The sequence below is a fragment of the Trematomus bernacchii genome, unplaced genomic scaffold (genome assembly GCF_902827165.1).
Source record: "Trematomus bernacchii unplaced genomic scaffold, fTreBer1.1, whole genome shotgun sequence".
NCBI lineage: Eukaryota > Metazoa > Chordata > Actinopteri > Perciformes > Nototheniidae > Trematomus > Trematomus bernacchii.
In genome coordinates, this window is record NW_022987727.1 from 14,784,557 (window position 1) to 14,806,547 (window position 21,991).

The 21,991-nt window shown below is 40.4% G+C and overlaps 1 protein-coding gene across 1 annotated transcript in view; it reads right to left on the reverse strand.

The window, feature by feature from the left end:
* Positions 1 to 20,056, reverse strand: part of cfap74 (cilia and flagella associated protein 74) — a 92,612-nt gene extending 72,556 nt beyond the window's left edge. Inside the window, 14 exon segments of the mRNA XM_034144634.1 lie at positions 171 to 289; positions 392 to 557; positions 4,164 to 4,309; positions 4,884 to 5,097; positions 5,949 to 6,106; positions 8,298 to 8,400; positions 9,960 to 10,070; positions 10,397 to 10,570; positions 13,520 to 13,624; positions 13,705 to 13,803; positions 18,549 to 18,701; positions 19,114 to 19,192; positions 19,380 to 19,464; positions 19,979 to 20,056. Of these exon segments, the coding sequence (XP_034000525.1) occupies positions 171 to 289; positions 392 to 557; positions 4,164 to 4,309; positions 4,884 to 5,097; positions 5,949 to 6,106; positions 8,298 to 8,400; positions 9,960 to 10,070; positions 10,397 to 10,570; positions 13,520 to 13,624; positions 13,705 to 13,803; positions 18,549 to 18,701; positions 19,114 to 19,192; positions 19,380 to 19,452 (1,700 nt within the window). The 5' untranslated portion in view covers positions 19,453 to 19,464; positions 19,979 to 20,056.
* Between the last annotated feature and the right edge of the window lie 1,935 nt (positions 20,057 to 21,991).

The following is a 21,991-nucleotide window of genomic DNA, read 5'->3' on the forward strand; positions in this document are numbered from 1 at the left end:
TACTGTACAGGCGTCAAATCTGATCTATCGCCTCAAGTGATGTCATCTGAAGCATTTATTTGCATACTGTCCTAGTGATTGTGTTTGTCATGATTTCAGGAACACTTTTTGCCCCATGTGCACTGCACTGTAGTCACTGGTGTGTGTTTAGTGACAGTGTAACATCTTACTTGATAGTGATGAAATCCTTCAGGTGGGTCGAGACCCCAAGCAGCTTGCAGTGGTTGGTGATGTAGCTGATGTTAGTCAGGATGATTTTCTTCTTATACGTTTGACCCAATTCGAAGTCCTAAAACAGAACATTTAGTTAGACTAACATAGTTTTAAATGGGAAACCTGTACATGACACACAAGACATTTCAGGACATGCTTTCAAGCAGTAGTGTGGTACCTTGAAGAGGATGACTTCTGGTTTACTGATGAACGGAGGGCCTTTCAATTCTTTCCCATGAACCTTTTTAGGAGGGAGAGTGAGCTTTCCAATGGCCATTGCCGGTTCTTCCTGCTTTACTTCTGTCTGTTCCAATGTTGTTTTTTCATTCAGGAGCTTCTGTAACCACACAGGGAAGCAACAGCTAGTGAAGTCATTTTAAATAATAAACATTTTTAACTCAATTTCTCACATCGTAAGATTATTATCTCATACTTGTCATATTTGCTTCAGTTCCTTAGATTTCTCCTGCTTTAAGAAAATGTTCTCCTTTGAGCGCTAGGGGCTATACTATGCCTGAATACTAACTGTATATTAGTCACGTGCAAACAAGATGAAACCTCATTAACATAGTATTATGAAATCCTTTAATGAGATTATTACAATGTACTTCCTATCGGCTTAGTCTGCTGTAATATAGACATGTAGCTTTATCTTTAGCTAAAGTCAATTTGACGCTTATTGTTGCTATGATATCAGTAATCTGCTCCATCTTGAGATTGGTGACACTGGCTTAATACAGATCAGTACAGTCATACACGTTGTTGATAGGAAACAGGAAACTGCATTACAGGAATGTTACAGAAAAGGTGTTAGCAGAACGCTCTGGATACGTTTTTATGGTGTTGGAATTTATCAGTGGAAATAATAAATAATAATAATCAATGGGGCTAACAATTTATGTAGTTTTGTATGTTATCTCTTCCAAATGTCAATGGTCAAGAAGAAATACTTGTTTTTAATTTTTTTTTGCCAGAGGAATTTGATTTTCAACAGTAAAATAATATCCATCTTAATTCATAATGTTATTACATTTAATTAAATATTTGAAAAAGGTTATGATTTTAAATCAGGAAAGGATTTCTAATCTGCATTTAGCCATTATTGTTACTTGATAACTTTGTCAGCAAGGTTCTAGCAAACCATTTTACACAAAAAAAGTTGTGTTAAATACTGGAATAACATGAGTATTCCAACAATAAAGCTATTAAGAAGAAACAAACGAGTGAAATGATGTTTTAAAAGCCATGTTTCACATAGCAAGGCTTATTCTGAGGATGTAATGTAAAGCACTTTGCACAAGTGACATGACATTACATCATCGTTCTCCGCCTCATGAATTATCTTATTAACTGTGTTACGTTGCTGTGCTGGTCTACTGCACTGGCCATTACTGTGTTGAGAAGTAGCCTTTAACAGGGAATGAGTCTGATCTGCATGTGAGGAGGAGAGATCGCTTCCACTTCACTTGTCTCCGGCTCAGAGCTCAGAGCTCGGAGCTGTAGCACCGCGTTCGCTCCGAGGCCTCAAACGCACCAGCGCGATGAGAAGTGATGCCTGTCGCCCCACATTCAAGTGTGTAGTTATGTGTGTGTGGGGGGGGGGACAGGATGGGAGAGAACTCACCTCGGTGTCAGCAGGTTTCTGCTACAAAGAAATACCACGGAGAAGCCCAATAAATCAATTTGGTGCTGTCAATGCACTGCAGCATTAGCATTCATTTTATATCAATTACTGTAAAACCTTTAAATTCCAAAATATTTGTAGGAAATTAAGCTGAAGGTCAACTGACATATGCCGGAAAAGGTGAAAAGTAATAATAATAATATCCATTGTTTTTAATAATGGCAAGAATCATGGTTGTATCATTGTTATCCTATTAATGATGTGTTTAAATGGATTAATGAGTTGAGCCAGGAACTATTTCTGGAATTGTTAAAGTAGCATTAGCCACAGTTAGCTGGATAGATAAAGAGCAGGGGCAGAGCTGAGGTCAAACATCGAACATGTCACAGTTCCATTTTCTGGTATGGAAGACAACTCCTAGTGTGCATGGCATGTGAGTGTTGTATAATATATATATATAATATAGTATAATTTGATTATAAATAACAATTAATATCATTATATTAAAGGAGAGGTGTCATGGCCATTTCCACTGATCATAATTCCATTGTTGAGGTATACTAGAATAGATTTATATTGTGCATTTTTCCAAACTCACATTGGTTTCTCATACAGCATCTCTGTAAACTACGTGTATTCACTGAATTTCACTCTCTGCCTTTAACGGCTCGTTGTAGCTCCAATAGCTCCAGCCCCCACCCTCCCTGTGAGCACAGTGTGCTCTGATTGGTCGGGACGTTGTGAATCGCGCTGAGCTCCGTGGAGGTGTTGTTTCCTTGTTTAGGATACATAGCGAAACACAGCCAAACTCATCCTGAGCACACACAAAGTCACATCCGAAGTAAAAACAATAAGTGTGGCTTGATATTGAGTAAGAAAAAGGTTGATAAACGCTGTGAGAATGGGTCTGCAGAGAGAATTTCGCCGCGATCCCAACTGTCTGTTATCAGCCTGCAGCCAGGGAGGAGAAATCAGCAGAGCTGCCTGCTCCCTGCACACAGATGTGTGTGTGAGGAAGTCCGTGGATTGGTCAATTTGGACCAATCAGCGGGGGCTTAACGTAACGGCTCCGCGGACGTAACGTAACGGCTCTTCGGGATTGGTCCATTTCGTTCCGGGTACCGCTTGACATCATGCCGTACCCGGAACAAAATGGAAGACTCAAATGGGCAGTGACGTATCTCCAACGAGGCGTTTTGGGGAGGTATTTTCTGTGTTAGAGTTTTACTCCCTACAGGGTGTACTTTGAGGGTTTTGACTCTGCACACCGTTTACATGCATAAAAACCTTCATAACACACAAGGGGACGGGTAATAACCGGAAAAGCATGACACCTCTCCTTTAAGTCAATAAAATTACAAAAAATACAATTTAAAATATTTTAGACAATTCAGAGGAAATGTCTTCATACATATATATTTTCTTTATTCTATATTGATGCAGCAATTAATTGTCCTTTAATTGTTACAGCACTAATGACTCACATCACTAATGTATATTGTCCCGTTAATGAATCTAGTTGTTGGCAAACAGAAACGCTCTTTTATTTCCTAAATTCTTATATATCATTACAGGCTCTAAAAAACCTGGATTGTTCCAACCTGTCCTATTTTCCTCAGCGCTGTGGCCTGATTGTTGTCCTGGGACAATGAAAACAGACTGTGTTACCTATGTGTCTCTTTTCACTTGCAATGTAGAGCTGCAAAGATTAGGAGATCAATTGATCAGCAGTCAAATAATCCCAAACCTTTTTGATAATGAGTTATTGTTTAAGTAATATTTCAGCCTGTCAAATATTAAGATTTTCAGTTTTTCCTCTTCAAAAAATCATATATAAGTAATTATCTTTAGGTTATGGACTCACAAAAAAGACGTTTAAAACTTGAAAAACCCCAAAGACCCCAACCCTGACTAACACGTAGGAGTTAGTTGTGCAGGAATGAGAACAATCCCTCACTGGTTTCCCATCCTTAAACACTGACCGCTGTGTGTGAACACACTAACAAGCCAGAGGTACAGTATGGCTACGGGGAATTGAACTTGTCCCTTATTAAATCAGTGAAGAAGTCAGTAGAATCCTCTTTTCTGTTAACTTCCAACATGCTACACAACTATTTCAAATCAGTGAAGTACCTTTAAATATAATTATTCATGATCCATGCGTCAGTGTGCAGGTAGGGAATTCAGCTGTGGAAATAAATGCAATAAGCACATCCATAGAAAAAGGATGTGTCTGCTGTGAATGGGACATGATGTATGAGTGTTTATATATAGCCGCTTGCAGGGATTTGCTTTTGTTCAGCTGTGGTGTTTTCTTTAGCGCACCTTGTAGTTCTGGTCCCAAAGGCCAGAGAACTCAGGCTCAGCCAGGCTGTCAGAAAGGCTCGGGTGGTCCTCTTCCTGGTTGGTGGGTTCCTCTTGGTCGTCAACATCAGAGGAGGCTGATGACGAGCTGCTAAAGTCTCTCAACTGCTGCAAAAACACACATCGGGTCATGATTGATGAAAATACAGTGGATCACAGTGGTGCAGTAATGACATTTTTTCTAGGGTGAACCTGAAGTTAGCATCGCAGGAGGTCCCTCGACAAAAAGCAATGAGATTTCGTAGAAATTGCAGAAAAATGTGATCACACATTTATGATACCTACATGTTTTGTTTAGCAGGATGATATCCACCAGTCATATGATACATGCAATTGCCAAGTCGTAAAATAGCTAACGTTAGGCTATAAATGCAGAACATTACGGAAACATGGCTGCGATCATCACCCCTGAGCTAAAGGCGCCTAATGTTCGACGTGCTTACATTTAGCCGTCTCATTATGTTAACAAACGCCGTTTTTATGACATAAAGAAGGTTCGGATATTCACGAGTTGGGTGATTTCGCGTGACAAGACGTGAAAATCTCTTAAGCGTATGTTAACCACCGACTTTTTTTCAAGCATCAAACCTAAAACAGGTCAAAAAAACATATACTATAAAATGAAGGACCCGGAAGTGTTAACATTCTGACTCATTCCTGCACCACCCTATGAGCCACTCACGATGGCAGCTCTCTCCTCTGTGGCCGTTGGGGGTCTGCGGTCCAGGTAGTGCAGCAGCTTCTCTCTGGCCCTCCTCAGAGACGGGTACTTGTCAGTTAATGACAGTTTAGGCGTCGGTGGCGGGTTTCTCTTTCTGCTCTCCACCAGCGGCCCCTCCTGAAGGATCTTCTCCACAATCTCCACTCTCTTTGACTTCTGCCTCTCTTCTAATTGCCTGAGAAAGAAGGCAAAGCAACCGTGGTACGATGTCAACAAGTACATTTACTCAAGTATTGTACTTAAGAACTATTGGAAATACTAGTACTTTAATCGATATTTCAATTTAATGCTGTTTATCACTTCTATAACAACACATTTACGAGGAAAAAATTGTACTCCATTACACTTATTTATACCTCATAGTAACTAGCTATCAAAAAATATAATAAGACATAATGACAATGATGAAGATGTATTTGACTGAATAAGCTCAAATATATTGTGAATCCACAGCTTAGCGTTAGTAGACAAATAATGAAAAACTTTCAAATTCAAATATTTTGATACCAATTAGATTTTTTTAAAGCCATTAAAAAAATAAAAAAATGTAATTAAAACATTTTTGGGCAATAACTTTTGAGATTAATGTATTTTTATGCATCCTCCTTGTTGGATTAAGACATAATAATAATTAAATAAATACATAATAATAAAAATAATAATAGCAATAATACTAATATTATACAAAATAAAATATAAATAATAAAAATAAAATAATAAAATCTGGTCCACATTGACAAATCGCAACATTTAAATGATAGTGATAAAAACACAATAATAATATTGTATAACGGTTTTAAAAAAAGCCATTCTGCGTAATGAGAATAGATACTGTAATATAGTATTATAAGACTATCTACTTTAATTAAGTAAAGCCTCTGAGTACTTTCTCCACCTCTGCAAATCAACAACACTGCATGATACTGAAACGCGGCCATGAGCGAGAGAAAACACCCACACGCTGCTGCACGGCGTGGGAGTGGAGGACATGCGTGTGGGAGAGGAAAGGGAGAGGAGAGGACATACTCTTGTTTTCGTTGTATCTCCTCTAGCTGTTTCTGCTGGTACATATGCTGGATACTGTTGAATCCCTCGGCCTGCAGGGACTCTCTCAGCTGTCTCTGTCGCTGCTCTTCCTTCTGAGCCTTGGCTCTGGCTCTGCTTTGATTGACCCGTAAGCTCTCCTAAAGAAAAAACATCAGATTAATGAAGCTTTAGTTGACAACGTCATGTATTTGAACTAGGAAAGATGCTCCAAAATGATCAAATGTTCCTGTTGAAATGGCAAATAAAGCCTGATGATGATAGCATTGCAAGATTGTGATGCATATAAGTGCTCGTAGTCCAGAGCTGAATCACTGTATTTATAATGAGGGGGTGTAATGAGAATACAATGATAATGTGGCTTCTGCCTCAAATCTCTCCCTCAGTATGTTAAAGGGTAATTTGGTCAGGATGGATGGAACAAATAAAAGTCCTAATGTCTCAAAATATATGATGATTTCTTTATGCTTTCTAATGTAGTTGACCAAAAGTTACAGCCTTGTTTGAAGTAAGACTCAGGTAATCAAAGGCATTCATTGCAACTTCAAGTCATTTTATGTCCAAATGTTTGTGCATTTGCCTCATCTCACAAGAAATATGTTTTTATTAACTGTAAAAACTACAGAGGCACACAAGTGAGAAGTTCATAACCTCAAATGGACTTAATAAGTGCACACATATTGGTATTTTGTGCACATAAATGAATGTTTTGTTACTATAACAGCAGGAATGGAAGATCCAAGTTGTCGTGGTGTCTCTGCTTGGTTAAAGGGGAACATTCACACTTTGAGCAGAGCTACTGTAACTGCCTACAAACTCTGCATTAGGGCTGAACAAATATTCAAAATTGAATAAAAAATAAAATGTGGGCTGGTACAATGTTCATATCGTAGGAAGAGCAATATTTAAAGGGGCCCTATTATGGTTTTGGGGGTTTTGCCTTTCCTGTTGTGTCTTTAAAAGGTTTTAGTGCACGTAAATGGTCTGCAAAAGCTCAAATCCCAAAGTTCCGTCCAGAGGGAGTTTCTGTCCCACACACTCCCCCCCCTGCCTGAGACGCCTCCACTGCAGTAACATAGTGACATCACTACGTAACACCTGCGCTTCTATTGGCTATCACTCCAACACATTGTACGTGATAGGCTAAGGGGCGGGACATCTCTAAGTGGTTGACCAATTACAGCAGAGCCGGCCAGCTAACCAATCAGAGCAGACTGGGTTCTGGTTTCAGCAGAGGGTGAAAAGAGGCGCTGCAGCACAGGCAGTATGAGAGAAATAAAGACCTTTTTTTTTAATTATTAAAGCATGTGAACATGTCACAGTAGAGGCAGAACATACAAATATGAACCTGGAAATGAGCACAATAGGGCCCCTTTAATACAGGCCAAATATGTGTAAATATTATTCTGATAGAAGTATCGTGTCGGTGCATAGATGCTCCTTGCCTACTATTCATATTCAACTGACTCAATAAAATATATTTGCTCGGTACAGATCCTCCTAAAAAAAACACACCATTTTACAGAAATCTTTTAATGATAATGAGAACAATGATGATAAATGATCAATCACTCCAATATTGTGAATCATATCGCAATTATAATGTTAAAAATAATTGCAATTACTTGTTTTTTCCAAATCGAGCAGCCTTATTCTGGATTAGTTCCTTCTTATTATTTTGATAACATAAATCAACACTCACAGTTGTGGCGTTACACTGCCTGTGGTTTCAGGAAAACTGTCCAGCTTTTGCAGCTATTGCACATACACATCTGTGTGGGCTAATTGTAATGCATTATCTAAATGAACTCTTCATTTGAGATGCACTTTTGCCTTTATTTTCTACGAGGTATGCAGAAATACTTCAGATGTTCCTCTAAGGAAGACATCCCATTCACATATATGAACATGCTAATCATTTACATAAGCACTATATTTAGTTAATAAGTGCACGGAAATTAAGTAATTCATCTGCACAAATGAATTATTGATGCTCAGAAAGTTGCTTAAACAACCCACTGGCACCTGTTGGACTCTATCAAATGTGTAAGCTTAAAGCCTAACCATACATTATACACGCATATATACAGTAATAACTTATTTATCACTCTTTACTGCTTTATTTGTGAATAACGCATTACTATTTACGGTTTCTGTTTGAAAGGTTGTTTGCTTATGCTCATTGGAATGATCTTATATAGCTTTATAGATATGGAAGCTATAGGAAATGTTAATATGACATACTGTAGCTCTACAGCTCATGTTCCTTATGACTGCTGAAACAACAAACATAATGCTACAGTATTTATATGAGAGGGTGCTGGCGCTCACTTGTGTGGCTGCGATGTTGGATTTCAGTGATTTGACAGCCTGCATCCGCTTTTCCAGTAGCTCCCGGTTCTGCTGCTCCTTCTCAGCCTCTTGCTGCTGCATCCTGAATGAAACGGGGACAATAACAGAGCATGTTAAAGATCAGAAATAGTTTAGTAGAGAGACAAACAAAGCAGCTGACACTAATTGGGTTTGTAACTTCCAGGAGCTGAGCTTTAAAGGTGGGGTAGGTAAGTTTGAGAAACCGGCTTGAGATACACTTTTTGTTATATTCCATGGAATGCTCTTAACATCCCGATAGCAATTAATATCTGAAGTGCTTTGACAACAAATCCATAAAAAAATGTCATCTGTGGAAGCCGTAGTACTGTAAAAAGCACGACCAATCATCTGAGCCGGCCCGGCTAAAATAACTGGATGGCCTACCTGCCTGTCAGCCTTCCATCTGTGCACAAACTTATCTCGTGCCCTCATTGGTCATGTGCGCGTTCGTGTGTGTTGGAGGAGGGGCTCTGTAAGGAAGTGGCAGATTTTCTCCGGTTGTGTATTTTCAAATTCTAGCGCACTCGAGCTGGTTTCTCAAACTTACCTACCCCACCTTTAAGGTTAATTACCATGACTCTGAGGAATGCTTTATTGTGTATAGTTGTATTTAGAGTATTTATATGAAAGTACCATACACTGATACTGATTAGGGAGCTCAGGTTCAATTTACATGTAGGCATTTAGAGTTTAGCGTCCCTGCGCTGTGCAGGACGTCCTGCCTTGTTCCTGTGCCTAATATATGTGGCTACAAGGACTTTTATTGCATATTTGTACTTCTGTTTATATAAATAATGACTTATTTGATTTTAATATGTTCCGACTTTCCCCAACCGAAAGTATTTTCATTGATTGAATATAAAACCAAACAGAACAAATCTATTTACATGTACAGATACAAATGTTACTATGATAACTCAGAATTGAACATAAACCATACTTTTTGAATAGAATAAAATTGTTTGTTTTGGTCTTTTAAGAGGTCATTTTGACAATTAAGATAAAGTGTTATAATGCGAGGCTTGAGGTCTTCAATGGCACCTATGAATCATGTTATTGTTTGTGTGTTACATTGAGTGCATGTATAAATAACTCACTAACCAAATAAATGATATATGTTTTTTCTTAATCTTAATCTTAAACCAATATATTGCATATTCATAATTTCTTCCTGCCTCTTCTTTATTTAAATGTTTTAATATGAGTGACTTTGTTGTGAAATGTGCTTTATACATAGAGCCGCCGTAACTTGCCCTTATTGAATAAACTGTATGAAAGTCGGCAACAAGGACACTTTCGTTAGAGATGACCCGTCAAAATCATATAAGCCAACTGTCACATGGACTCGTACTAACCAGAAAAAAAACGACTTCTAGTACAGTATTTTTTGGAGGGACATTCCTTCACTAACTTGAATCACTTTTCCCTCCTCAGATCTTTCAGCTAGAACTTTTCTCTGTCAATTTGAGCTCTTGAAGCATCCTATCAGGCCTGCTGCTTGTAATATGTTGTGCCAGTATGAGTGAATGATCAATAGGATGTGTCAACTCTCCAATGAGTCCTCAGAGATATGCTTTTGTTCCACCCTGAGCCCAGTTTATTGGCTTAAAGGCTGATTACCTTTTAATGGTCTCTTTCAAGTACTTGGCAGCTACCTTGCGGCTGGCCCGGCCCTCTTCGATTTTCCTCTGACATTCAGCTTCCTCTTTCTTCAGCATGGATGCCTGTTTACTATCAGAACACAATCACAGAGACATGCATAACATATCAGTCTCAATATGGCTGTTCAAGGTCGATATAGCTGATTCCCCATAGAGGCTTCTCATAAAAAGAATCAATAAAGAATGGCATGGTGCAATATGACGATACTTTCATAAGGGAGTGATACTTTGAAGTGCACAAATAATTCATTTTTAATTGTCTCCCATAGGCATACAAATGTAATTTCACTGTGTGACATCTTCTACTCACTTGTTTATATACTGAGATTAAATTTTTGTTTGCTCGACACACAAAAACGATAGAGCGTGAATGGAAAATATGTTTGTTTTCCGTACTCCCTGAGATGCTGCATCCTGAGCTGCTGGTGCTGGCTGGCTTTCCTCTCCTGCTGCAGCCGTTTCGTCGCCTTCTGCTTCTTCAGGACCCCGAAGGCCCGCTCCTCCTCCTGCACCTCCTGCCGGAGAGAGGAGAACCTGCCAAGCTCCACCTCCACCTCGCTCAGCTCCAGTCTGAGGAGCAAAGATGTAGAAAAAAAAAAGGAGAGGAAGAAAGTTGGAAATGCAGACTGATAGTGAACGTTTCCTAAATCTATTTCTCCAGTACCGTCACTTAAAGGTCACCTATTATGAAAAATCCACTTTTTCATGTCTGTTATACATCAACATGTTTCCCCCATGTGTAAAGAGATTGTGAAAGTTTCAGGGACAAAGATTCTCTCTCTTTTTGTCCTGATCCATTTATATAAAAACCTGTCTGAAAATGAGCTGATCAGACTTTATGATGTCATATCGATGTTTTGGCTTGTGTAACTATTAGCCAATCACCAACCAAGGTAACCCCCCCCCCCCCACCTTATCACCTGAATCTCCTCCTAGAGCACCATTGTGTTCTTTTTACCAAATATCTCTCAGAGGGGCGTGGGGAGGGGCTCCTTATTTTCATCTAAAGTAACAGACAGAGAATCAGCACTTTTGAAACAGGGCTGAAACAGAGGGGATTATGGGATGCTGCAATCTGTTTGGTATTTGGAGCCAATCACTTCAGAGACATGTTTTGTACATAACTGAGAACTATAATATATTAATGAAAAACAGTATAATAGGGGACCTTTAATGTGGCTGAAAGAAGAGAACTAGACGTATGCAGGGTTTGGAAGCACAAAGGCAATTTGATTTGGTATATCAGAATCATTTATTTAGCATTTGAACCAAAAGGGGAAAAACTTAAGTTCACAGTTATTTTTATATCTGTACGTGTATAGTCTGAAATGCACTTAAAATTAGCCCTTTTCTCTTGATTTGCCTTTGATACTTTTGAACAGCTGCTGTTACTTGCAGCTACTTAAATTGATGTGAGTTGCACTGTTTTGTGAGTATTCGGTGTAGAGATGGTGCATGTGTTTATAATACATGTTTAAAATCTTTCTCTGACTATAAAAGTGTAAAGAATGGACAATATCAATGTATATCAAGGAACGTACATGAGGGGTTCCCGATGTATTCTCTATCTTGTAAGGGGGCGGTGGCTTAAACAATGGGGATCTTCTGCATGGTGGAATTCTTTTTCTGTTTTTGCTTTCTTATGGCGCGTTTCCACTACACGGCCTCGCTCGGCCTCGCTCGGTATGGCTAGGCCTCGTTAGGACTGGCTCACTTTATGGCGCATTTCCATTACAGTTTAGGAACTGGGGTAGTATCTATAGCAGGGGTCGGCAACCCCTGGCACGCGTGCCAGCATTGGCACGCGGCACCGTAGCCAGTGGCACACTAGGAATAAGTCGAATAAGTGTGCAAAATATTTAAATTGTATTTTCGGATCCTGAACGAGACCGCCGCCAGAGCGCGTCTCCCCGTTACCTGCAGAAGGAAGCCATGCACGCAGCGCAGCCCCGCTCTGTTTAACTCCAGGTGACTTTCTGCCGCTTTCCTCCGTGGTGCAGTGCTGATCGTTTCACCACGGAAGAAAGCACTTCACAAATTGCAGTACCCATAAGGAGCTTTACAAATGTCGCAGTTTTTGCGTGGCTGTGTGTGTCTTTAGTTGAAAGCCCAGTGGCGATCTGCTCATCTCTCATTGAAATAATATGCTACAAAGGGGCGGACTGGCCATCTGTGTGTTGAACTTTCCTGTCGGCTCCCAGACCGTAGTCGAGGAGGGCAGAAGCAACGAGCTTCAGGTTCAATAACCCACTTTAGCTTAAATGACTGGAGAGAGGCGAGCTCTTCTTGAGAGGCCGTTGCATTTATTTAGCTGTTCTTCTGTTTCACAAAATACATCACAGACCTCTGTTTTTCTGCTGCCTCGTTTCACTTCCAGAAACATACTCACACGCACACGCCACACCCCTCTCTCTCTCTCTCTTAAAGGGACAGCGATCTCATCTCACTCTGCATGACCCTAATATCATAACATGTGTGTTCTGGAGAATCACAGAACGGACGATCGTCCTTATTATTATGCCGTTTAAACCAATTATTTAAATGTGTTTGTTAAATTCGGTATCATGTAAGTTGCGCTGACAGGTCCACACACTGCTTCCCCGCAGCGAGGCCCCCCGCCCTCCTGTTGATAGATCACGAGCGTCAAGCTCCTCAACATCCTCAACATCCCCCCCCCCGTTGATAATTCTCGATCGTTGGCACGCTGATAATTTTTTTTTTTTTTAAATGGCACTTCATATCAAAAAGGTTGCCGACCCCTGATCTATAGTAACGCAGTGTAGGCGGAGCCGTGACGTCATCTTCAATGAGAACCCCAGAAAAACAACACAGCCGTTAGCTGTTAGCTCACAGCTCCTCATATATGTTCAGAAACTAGACAAAAGTTAAACAAGTACACACCACAGACTGCCTGTGTCATGGTGAATACAGTCGCTGCTTTATTTATGTCTGTATAGGCCGTTGTTGTGAGTGTGGACGGTCGGAGCATATACTGCGTTAGCTTAGCCAATCTCCATTTAGAAAACACGCATTTTAAAAGGTTTTTCGCCTGCCGTCTGTCTGCAGACTTGTCAAAGCATTAATTCATGGTTTTTACTAACCGGTATCAGTATGTTGTTACTTCGGCATAATTTTGAAACGTGTATTACAATTAAATCACGGTCAAATATGTCCATCTTGTTGTAGTTGTAGCCCCCTTGCCAGCGACGCTCTCTCTAGTTTAGCATACTCAGCCCGACTCAGCCTCGTTGTCTCTGGCCCTAGACCCACGATTTTATGAGGCCAGAAAAACTGTGAATTAGGACCCGCCGGCCGGTACTAGGCCAAGTGGAAACGCAACCAAAGACGGGCCGCTGACGTCACAGCCCTCTTAAACCGTGCTCCGCGCTGTAGTGGAAACGCGCCAATAGTTATTTACAAGGTCCATTTAAATATATGAAGGGGTCTGAGATTTCCATACACCTCTGATGCTTATCAAAGCAAGACCATACTTCCAAACCACCTTCTTCTCGGACTCACTCTTGTTGCTTCAGCTCCGTGTTGATGTGGCCCTCCAGCTCCTCTTCACTCTGCAGCTTCTGACACAAAAGCTTATGCTGGGCTCGTGTACGAAACACTGCAACGCTGCAGAATAAAATACACAGAATAAACCGAGGTTATGCAAAATGAAATAGTAGAGACTAGTAGCAGTTTGCTCAACTCACCTGTTATCTGCTGCTTTCTGTTCCTCCATCTTTTCCTCCAAGTTTTCCCTCTGCTCCAACAAACTTTCAATGTTCTGACGGCAGAGTTTAAGCTCTTCTCTGGAAACAGTAAGACAAGGTCAAGTGTTGACATAGAGACACATCCCAAACCAGAGCAAACCAGAAAGAACATTTAAAAAGAGGTGCTCAGAGCATCACACTAATGGATGTATTTTCGGCCATTGCAATAAAAGGAAGGTCATTCTGTCGGCTAACAAGGTAATCTAATGAAGATATTGAAAAGCTGAGAGTGGACCCACACACACCTCAACAGCTTTGAAGTAGCCAATGTTCTTTGTGCAGTTTAATGGCGTGCAACAGAACAATCTGTGTATCGTGAAAAAAAGAATCACAGCACATCCATTAAACTCATGTTTGATCAGAGCGCAGTGCAGCTCCACTCTGACCTCTGATGTTTTGTGCCAAAGGAAAATGACAGCCATTTCAGCTGGAGACCGCACACACACATCATCGGGTAGTTAATGGCTCGCGTTGCAGACACATAAAAAGAGGGAAGAAAAGTGTGAAGAGAGAGGACATTATGGTTCTCTCTGCGGCTGAAATGATTTCCGGCAAATAGCTGAATCAATTGGTACAGAAATGATTGTTCCTGTGTGAAGAAGGCATGAGGGGAAAGACCCAGGAAAGTGGTTTAAAATGGGGGGGGGGGGGGGGGGGGAAATATCTTTACAGAAACTGAAAGGATTGTGGGAAATTGTTATCCTTAGCAATGCAATGACCACAGACAAAAAAATCTCAAGAAATACAAAAGAAATACATTTAGCTAACGCTTCTCTCCAAAGCGAGTGCCATAAACCGTGAAGATACAAACTCAGAAAAGCGAGACACATGCAAGTTGATTCACTTTAAAAAAGCCAAACCATTGTAAGGGCTTTTGCATTTTTTTTTTAAATGGGCCAAAACATAAAGCTTTTATGGGTTTCCCTTTCCTGTAGTGTGTTATATATGTGTTTGTGCAGGTAAATTGTCTGCAATGGCTAAAATTAGTGATGGCAGTTTGACACTGAAGCTTCGAACGGAGCTTCAACCCTGGACTTCCTATTCCATAGAAGCAGTGATTCGAAGCTTGCTTCAAATCACGTGACATATGACGTCCGAACCAGCAACTGCTTCATTTCCTGAATGAATCACTTGACTGGTTCGCGGTCCAATCACGCGATTCAATGCACTGCCTCGTCTCTATTCTGACAGGTGACAGGTTGAAACAGTTTCGAATTTGAGCGCTTCAACACTTTATAACCGCTCTAAACAATGCGCAATGTGTGGGTTGTTATCGTAGTTTGCGTTGTTGCTGTTGAGTTGTTGTTGGTATTGCATTTGAATTGGACCATTATAGAGCAAGCCAGGAAGAAAGATAGGTCGTTCTGGCTCGGGAAACACTTCGAAATGTGGAGAAGTTGTGAACAAAAAGACAATGAGTAATATAAAAACAATTCAATAGTTTAAGGAATAGATAGCCCAGTGGATAGAGCTGGCGGCCCGTATGCGGTGATGTCCTCCGTGCAGCTGGTTCAAAGCCCGGAATGGATGAGCTTTTAATCATTCCTTTTCAACTTTAATACTTTAATAACTGATAAAAGGCCCTCTCCGCCCAAAAAAAATGTCCAGCACTCTCTAGTCTCTTCTCAATAACCCAATTATCAATCGTTAATTGCAAATAGAACATGATATTCAGTCTTAGTGTGTGTGTGCATCGAATATCTTTCAAGGCAAAGATACGTTAAACCCACTGCAGCCTTGCACTTCGCCAGGAGAGGTCGCTGTAACTGAAGCTTCGAGAAATGAACCTATTTCCGACACAATTGTCCAAGTGGTTCAAAAGTTGAACATTGCTCAACTTTTGCAGCGAGCAACGCCAGCAAAGCTCCCACAATGCAGTTTGGCGAATCGTGACGTCACCCCATTCAAAGTGAATGGGCAGAAGCGTTGAAGATTCATTGCACGCCGCTGTGTGGACGGGTCGCAATAAGAACTGGATACAGCATCGGAGGTACAGTAGGACCTCGTTCATTCCTATGAAGCTGCTGCTTATTGGCGCATGAGGACAAAATGGCATGAGATTCTCGAGAGTAAAACGTCACAGATTACCCGTCGTTACTGGCTGTCAGAGCAGAAGTCCGTGGGTGTTCCTCAATGTCGAGGAGGCTTGCTTGGTAGCACATGTACCTCCGAGTCAGTTGCTTCAGAAGCGAGGCAAGAATCCTTCCTAGCCTCGGAAAACGAAGAATGGTGGAACAGGCTAACAGGTGTGCAGGTGTGCGTCGTATGTGAGGCCCCGCCTTAAATGGAGCGCGATTTCCGCCAAAGATTTGGAAATTGGTCCGTGCGCAAAGCATTGTGGGGATTTTAAGACCGCGGAGGATATACATGTGCAGCCTCAACATTTCCCGCAACGAAGTACGCCGGCATCGGTAGAATTCCAAGTATCCTGGACATTGGAACAGTCCTTCGGCGGGACTCGATGACGTAGTATGCTTGAAATAGTGGCTCTGGAGCAGCTTTCCTCGACATTGAGAAACACCCCGTATGTGGACTCATAGACTAAAGCATGCGCAGTTGAGTGTCCTCTTAAGCCCCGCCCCGATCTCCTGCTTTCGGCTCAGTAGAATGAATGGAAAGAGGAAATAAATCTGGATTGGGCTTCTAGTGCATTTTACAACTTTAAGGAACGAATTATTTGAATAAGGGCTATAAAAGTGTTCATACTTACGGAGCCCTGGAGGGTTCATAGACAGAAAAATAAATAAAACGAGGCCACGTTTTATTAATTCGTGCGCACGAGATGTAATTCGTGGCCTCAATTTATTAAAACGAGTTTTATTAATTTGTGCGCACAAATTAATAAAACGTGGCCTCAATTTAAATAAAACGAGCCCACGCTTTATTAATTTGTGCGCACGATAAACTTTTTAGTGCGCACCAAAAGTTACCGGTGCGTCAAGTTGGAAGTGGAGCGCACAGGAGACAACCGTTTCATTGCAGACTGTTATGTTTATATGGGTAAATGGCAGTGCATACATTATTTGAGATATATTTCAAACTCAGACTTCATTTTAGGGACATTTCGGCCAGAGGTGTGGAGCTATTTGTTTAAGCACCGGATTCGCAAAACAGGAGAGTCTGTGAAACAGTCTGCCTTGATCTATGAATTTGAAGGCGAGTTTACGCTGTTGACAGGAAGTTGTTGTTTCTATGGAAACAACGTGACGGAGAAAAGGAGCGGAGATGAACGGAGAAAAGTCATATCTTCATATAAAGACGGAGAAAGTAAAGGATAAAGTTTATGTTTAAGTGTTAGCACCCCCCGAAGAGGCACAAGCTCTTACGTTGCTCTGCTCAGTTCCGCTCTGTGTGTGTTCGGTGTATGTGTGTGTCCGACACTGGCATTTGTTTTCAAATTACCATGAACAGTAATTTACACACATCTGGCTAACTCCATATGCGTATTCCCAAGTGAAAGAAATGTGTTTAATCTTAATCTCGATGTAGGCTAGTGCTAAATGCTGTCGGAGTGCACCGGAACGAACGCCACTATCATAATATCTTCTGAAAACACACACACACACACACACACACACACACACACACACACACACACACACACACACACACACACACACACACACACACACACACACACACACACACACACACACACACACACACACACACACACACACACACACACACCACACACACACACACACACACACACACACACACACACACACACACACACACACACACACACACACACACACACACACACACACACACACACACACACACACACACACACACACACACACACACACACACACACACACACACACACACACACACACACACACACACACACACACACACACACACACACGACCGGACATCTTCTTCATAAAACTAATGATATGGCGTAATAATCGGGCAGTTTGATGTGTCTAACCATAAGAAAGTATCTGAGAAAGTATATCGTGCACACGAATTAATAAAGCGTGGCCTTGTTTTATTTAAATTGAGGCCACGAATTACATCTCGTGCGCACAAATTGATAAAACGTGGCCTCGTTTTATTTAAATTGAGGCCACGAATTAATAAAACGTGGCCTTGTTTTATTTATTTTTCTCTCTATGAACTCTCCAGGGCTCTGTACATACTGGGTATTCTATTTAGTTAAAAAAAAATGATCTGCTGATTTACAGACTCTTTCCCCCCAATGTTAGTCAATGGGGAAAAGTATTTCTGGGCCGGGTGACATCACGGACTGATACGGAAGTTGTGGTACTGCGTTTGGCCACTACGAATATTTTCCTTAGAGTCCGGAGCATTTCCTGGGGGCTTGGCACAACCATTGTAAGTGAAAGGCTAAGCCGTTGACCAATCACAACAGAGCCGGCCAGCTAACCAATCAGAGCAGACTGGGCTCTGGTTTCAGACAGAGGGTGAAAAGAGGTGCGGCAGCACAGGCAGTATGAGAAAAATAAAGAGCTTTTTGAACATTAAAGCATTTAAACATGTCACAGTAGAGGCACAAAATACAAATATGAACCTAAAAATGAGCATAAAAGGGCCCCTTTAAGTATTACATTTTTTTTTTGTGTTTAATGGCCAAGGTTCAGGCAAAACAGGTTAGTTTTCAGTCTTCGAAGGAAGATGTGTAGACTTATAGTTTTCCTGAAATCCATTACATGTGCTTGTTTTATAAGAGTCTTAAAAGCACATGGATCTCTTATCTAGGCTATGTTGCTACTTTTACTATAAAGGTCAGTTGATTGCCAGGCTCAGACCTGGCTTTCTGCACGTCGTGCTCCTTCTGTCGGTGAAAGCAGTCCAGCTGGTCCAGGTTTCGTCTCAGCTTGAACATCCGTGCTGTCTCGGCATAACTCCTCTTCTCACCGCTGACGGCCGCAACCGCAAGGTCACCATCACCATCGTCCTCTCTTCAGGCAGATGGAAAATGACACTTAGGAAAGTTGGCATGTAGATGGAAAATGACACTTAGGAAAGGTGGCATGTTTAATGGAATATATGACTATGCATTATGTACACTCATGTATTGATACCAATGTAGCCTGGATTTGTTTGTAATGAGGTTTTAAAAGTGGAAGACTTATACAAGTAATATAATAAAAATAATGTATCTTTCTTGTTAACATAGTTTTCAACTCAGTTTTTCTATTGTTTGTACATTTGCTCTTTTTATTGTATCTTTTATTTATTTTGTGTTAAAAAGAGATGTTATGCAACCGAGTTAAATAAAGTAATGGTGTTTATGTATGTGCCACTAATTTTTTTAGTCAGAGTGACTTTATATTCAAACTACAATAGCATACACAGAAAAGCAAAACTCACTTATACAACTCTTCTAACCACTCGAAATCCGGAGGGAGGGCAACCTCTTCATCTTTAAATGACTCCTGGCCTGGACCATCTTCTCAAAATGAAAATATGTTAAGTTAGTATATCCCAGTCTCCTAACACCAATGAATACAAAAATACGTGGCTTTTATATGACTATGCTATGAGGAAAAGGTATCTTTTAGTGGCTGCAAGTACAGTAGAGAGTAGACTACAATCTGCATTTTGCAAACAATGGAGCAACAGCAGCTGTCACTCACCCTCATTGTCCTCATCAGTGCTGTCTGACGCTTCATCATCAAATGGACTTTCCCTGTCTTCTTCAACGTCCATTTCACCTGATTTCTAAATGACACAGGTGCATAATGTCAGACACATCTCAACATATCCCCGAAAATGTACTGAAGGGTAACAAACATCTTTTATTTGCCAGAAATGTTACCTGGCAATGCTCACTGACTTATTTTAAACCACTTATTTTCATCCGGCAGATACAGCTTTTATTCATTATAAGTCATCACGTCAATGTTAAGCTAGCCTCCCTCATTTAAAACGTTAATATTTCATTTTGAAATGTTATATGGTGGATTATATGTCTGCCGATTCAAAGAGTGCCTGTCACTGAACTGCAGCAGACAATAACTCGTATTTTACAGGTGTGCGACATTGCCAATTAGTAGGGAAACATTCAGTAACCAGATTTCTGAATGGACTTTGGCGTGTCGTCTCTCGATAGATGAGAATGAGATTGTCTCCACTTTCTGGAAAGCATGTCAACAAGTTACGTGAATGTAAAATAAAAGCTTGAATTAAGCTGTTTCACATTTAGTTAATTAATTTAACAAACATAAGCTGTTACCTCGTTTTGCTTGGCGTTCCTTCTCTTGGCAAGATATCTTCTCAAAGTTACTGAATCTAACCGCAAAAGTTAACGCGCCATGTTTGTTAGTGTTTCCACGGAGACTGGACTCAGGGGGCGGGGTCTTGAAGCCCCACGAGGACGTTAGCTGTCAACTGGCCTACCAACTGAAAGATGCAGGTGGCTAACTAGCTACACGAGAAGCTAATAACTGAAATGACAAAAGTTGTGCACAATTGTTCTCAGGGACAAAACATGTGTAATTTTACCTCGTAAAATATTTGACTTTTATTTGTATATGGCATTATGTTACAATATGTTAAAGTTTGAACCGTTGGTGTCTTACTTTTGCTGTATTAATCGAAGCATTAAAGGAGTAATGAATGCAGTGGAGTAAAGTAACTACATTTATTCAAACGTACTGTACTTAAGTACACTTATGAGATACTTGTACTTTACTTGAGTATTATAATTGTATGCTACTTTGTACTTCTACTCTCCACTACAATTCAGAGGTAAATAGTGTATACTTCTTGTACTCCACTACATTAATAGGCTACCTTAAGTTACTTTACAGATTTGGATTAATGATGTGAAATATAATCAACTCTTAAAAAGGACTTTATTTAAACCTGGAGTAACATTCACATGCTGCTACTGCAGCATACAAAGTCATTGAGCTGCACCTTTACCAGATTTGATAACACTTTAATGCATCAATCATTATAATCAAAACATGTCATATATATTATTCTCAAATGGACCAATCTGCATAATGAGTACTTTTGCTTTTGGTACTTTAAGTTTATTTTGATGCTAATACTTTTGTACTTTTACTTGAGTAACATTTTGAATGCAGGACTTTTACTTGTAACAGTATTCCTACACTCTGGTGTGGTCTACTTCTACTCAAGTACACGATCTGAGTACCTCTCCCACCTCTGAATGAATGACAATCTTTTTATCAAACAACAGTGACCTTTTCTGACTGCTGACAACTGTACCTTCCAATATATTTGTTCCGGCTGATATCTGTCAGTCCACACTCAGCAAAAAATAGCTCAGCTGGCTCAGAGAGAATGGCAAACCTGTGAGTTATGCAAAAATCTTTTGTCAAGCATGCAAGATATTGTTTCTGATTTACACTCCAAAAATATATTCATTTGTAGTTGGTCAGTATTGGACAATGAGCTTTGAAGATGTTCCCTTATTGGACACAATAAAGCTTTATTTTAATCCTTCACAACGTTGAAGAGGAATCAGAAGAGGAGAAAGGAGAGAAGTGTGTCCTACTGTATAACATATTCAAATGTTGTGATACAGGAACATTTTGTATCACCATGGGGGACTGACTAACTATATGGAGGCAGGTTTTGTTGGAGAGATAAAGGCAGAGCATAGTAACAGTGAGGAAAACAAAGACTCCAGCTGACATAATCAACAGAGGAGACCAGCGTGAGCAGAGACATGGAGAAAGAGAATACATGAGGGTGAGAGGACTGAAAGGAATAAGAGATAGTTGAGAGAGTAGTACATCCAATGCAGTACATTGCAGCATGTACTGCAGCCTGGTATCTTCATATCAAAAGATAATTGCAGTGGAAATTCAAGCAGAAGGTCCTGTGGGAGAGATGGTGGTTTGAATTCACAGCCACTGAATCTTAAGTGAGCCAGCAGAAACCAGGGCAGGTCCCACATAAAAAATAGGTTACTTTTAATAAGGAGAAAAATAAAGCCAGGAATATTTTTCACAGAATCATACATTTCCTATCAATCAATATGATTTTCAATCACACTGAGAGGAGATTATAATCTCTGGGACTCATATAATGCCTATACATGTATAATACAATAAATCCCTTGGATTTTCATAGAATACTTCCCAAGGAGCGAGATGTGCTTACACCTTGTTGTTTTGGTTTTTGCTTGGGTTGGAGTTCAACATGTATAGATCAAACCTAAATTACATGAATGTACTCACAGATGTCAGTTCATTTCAGCACAAAATTGGCT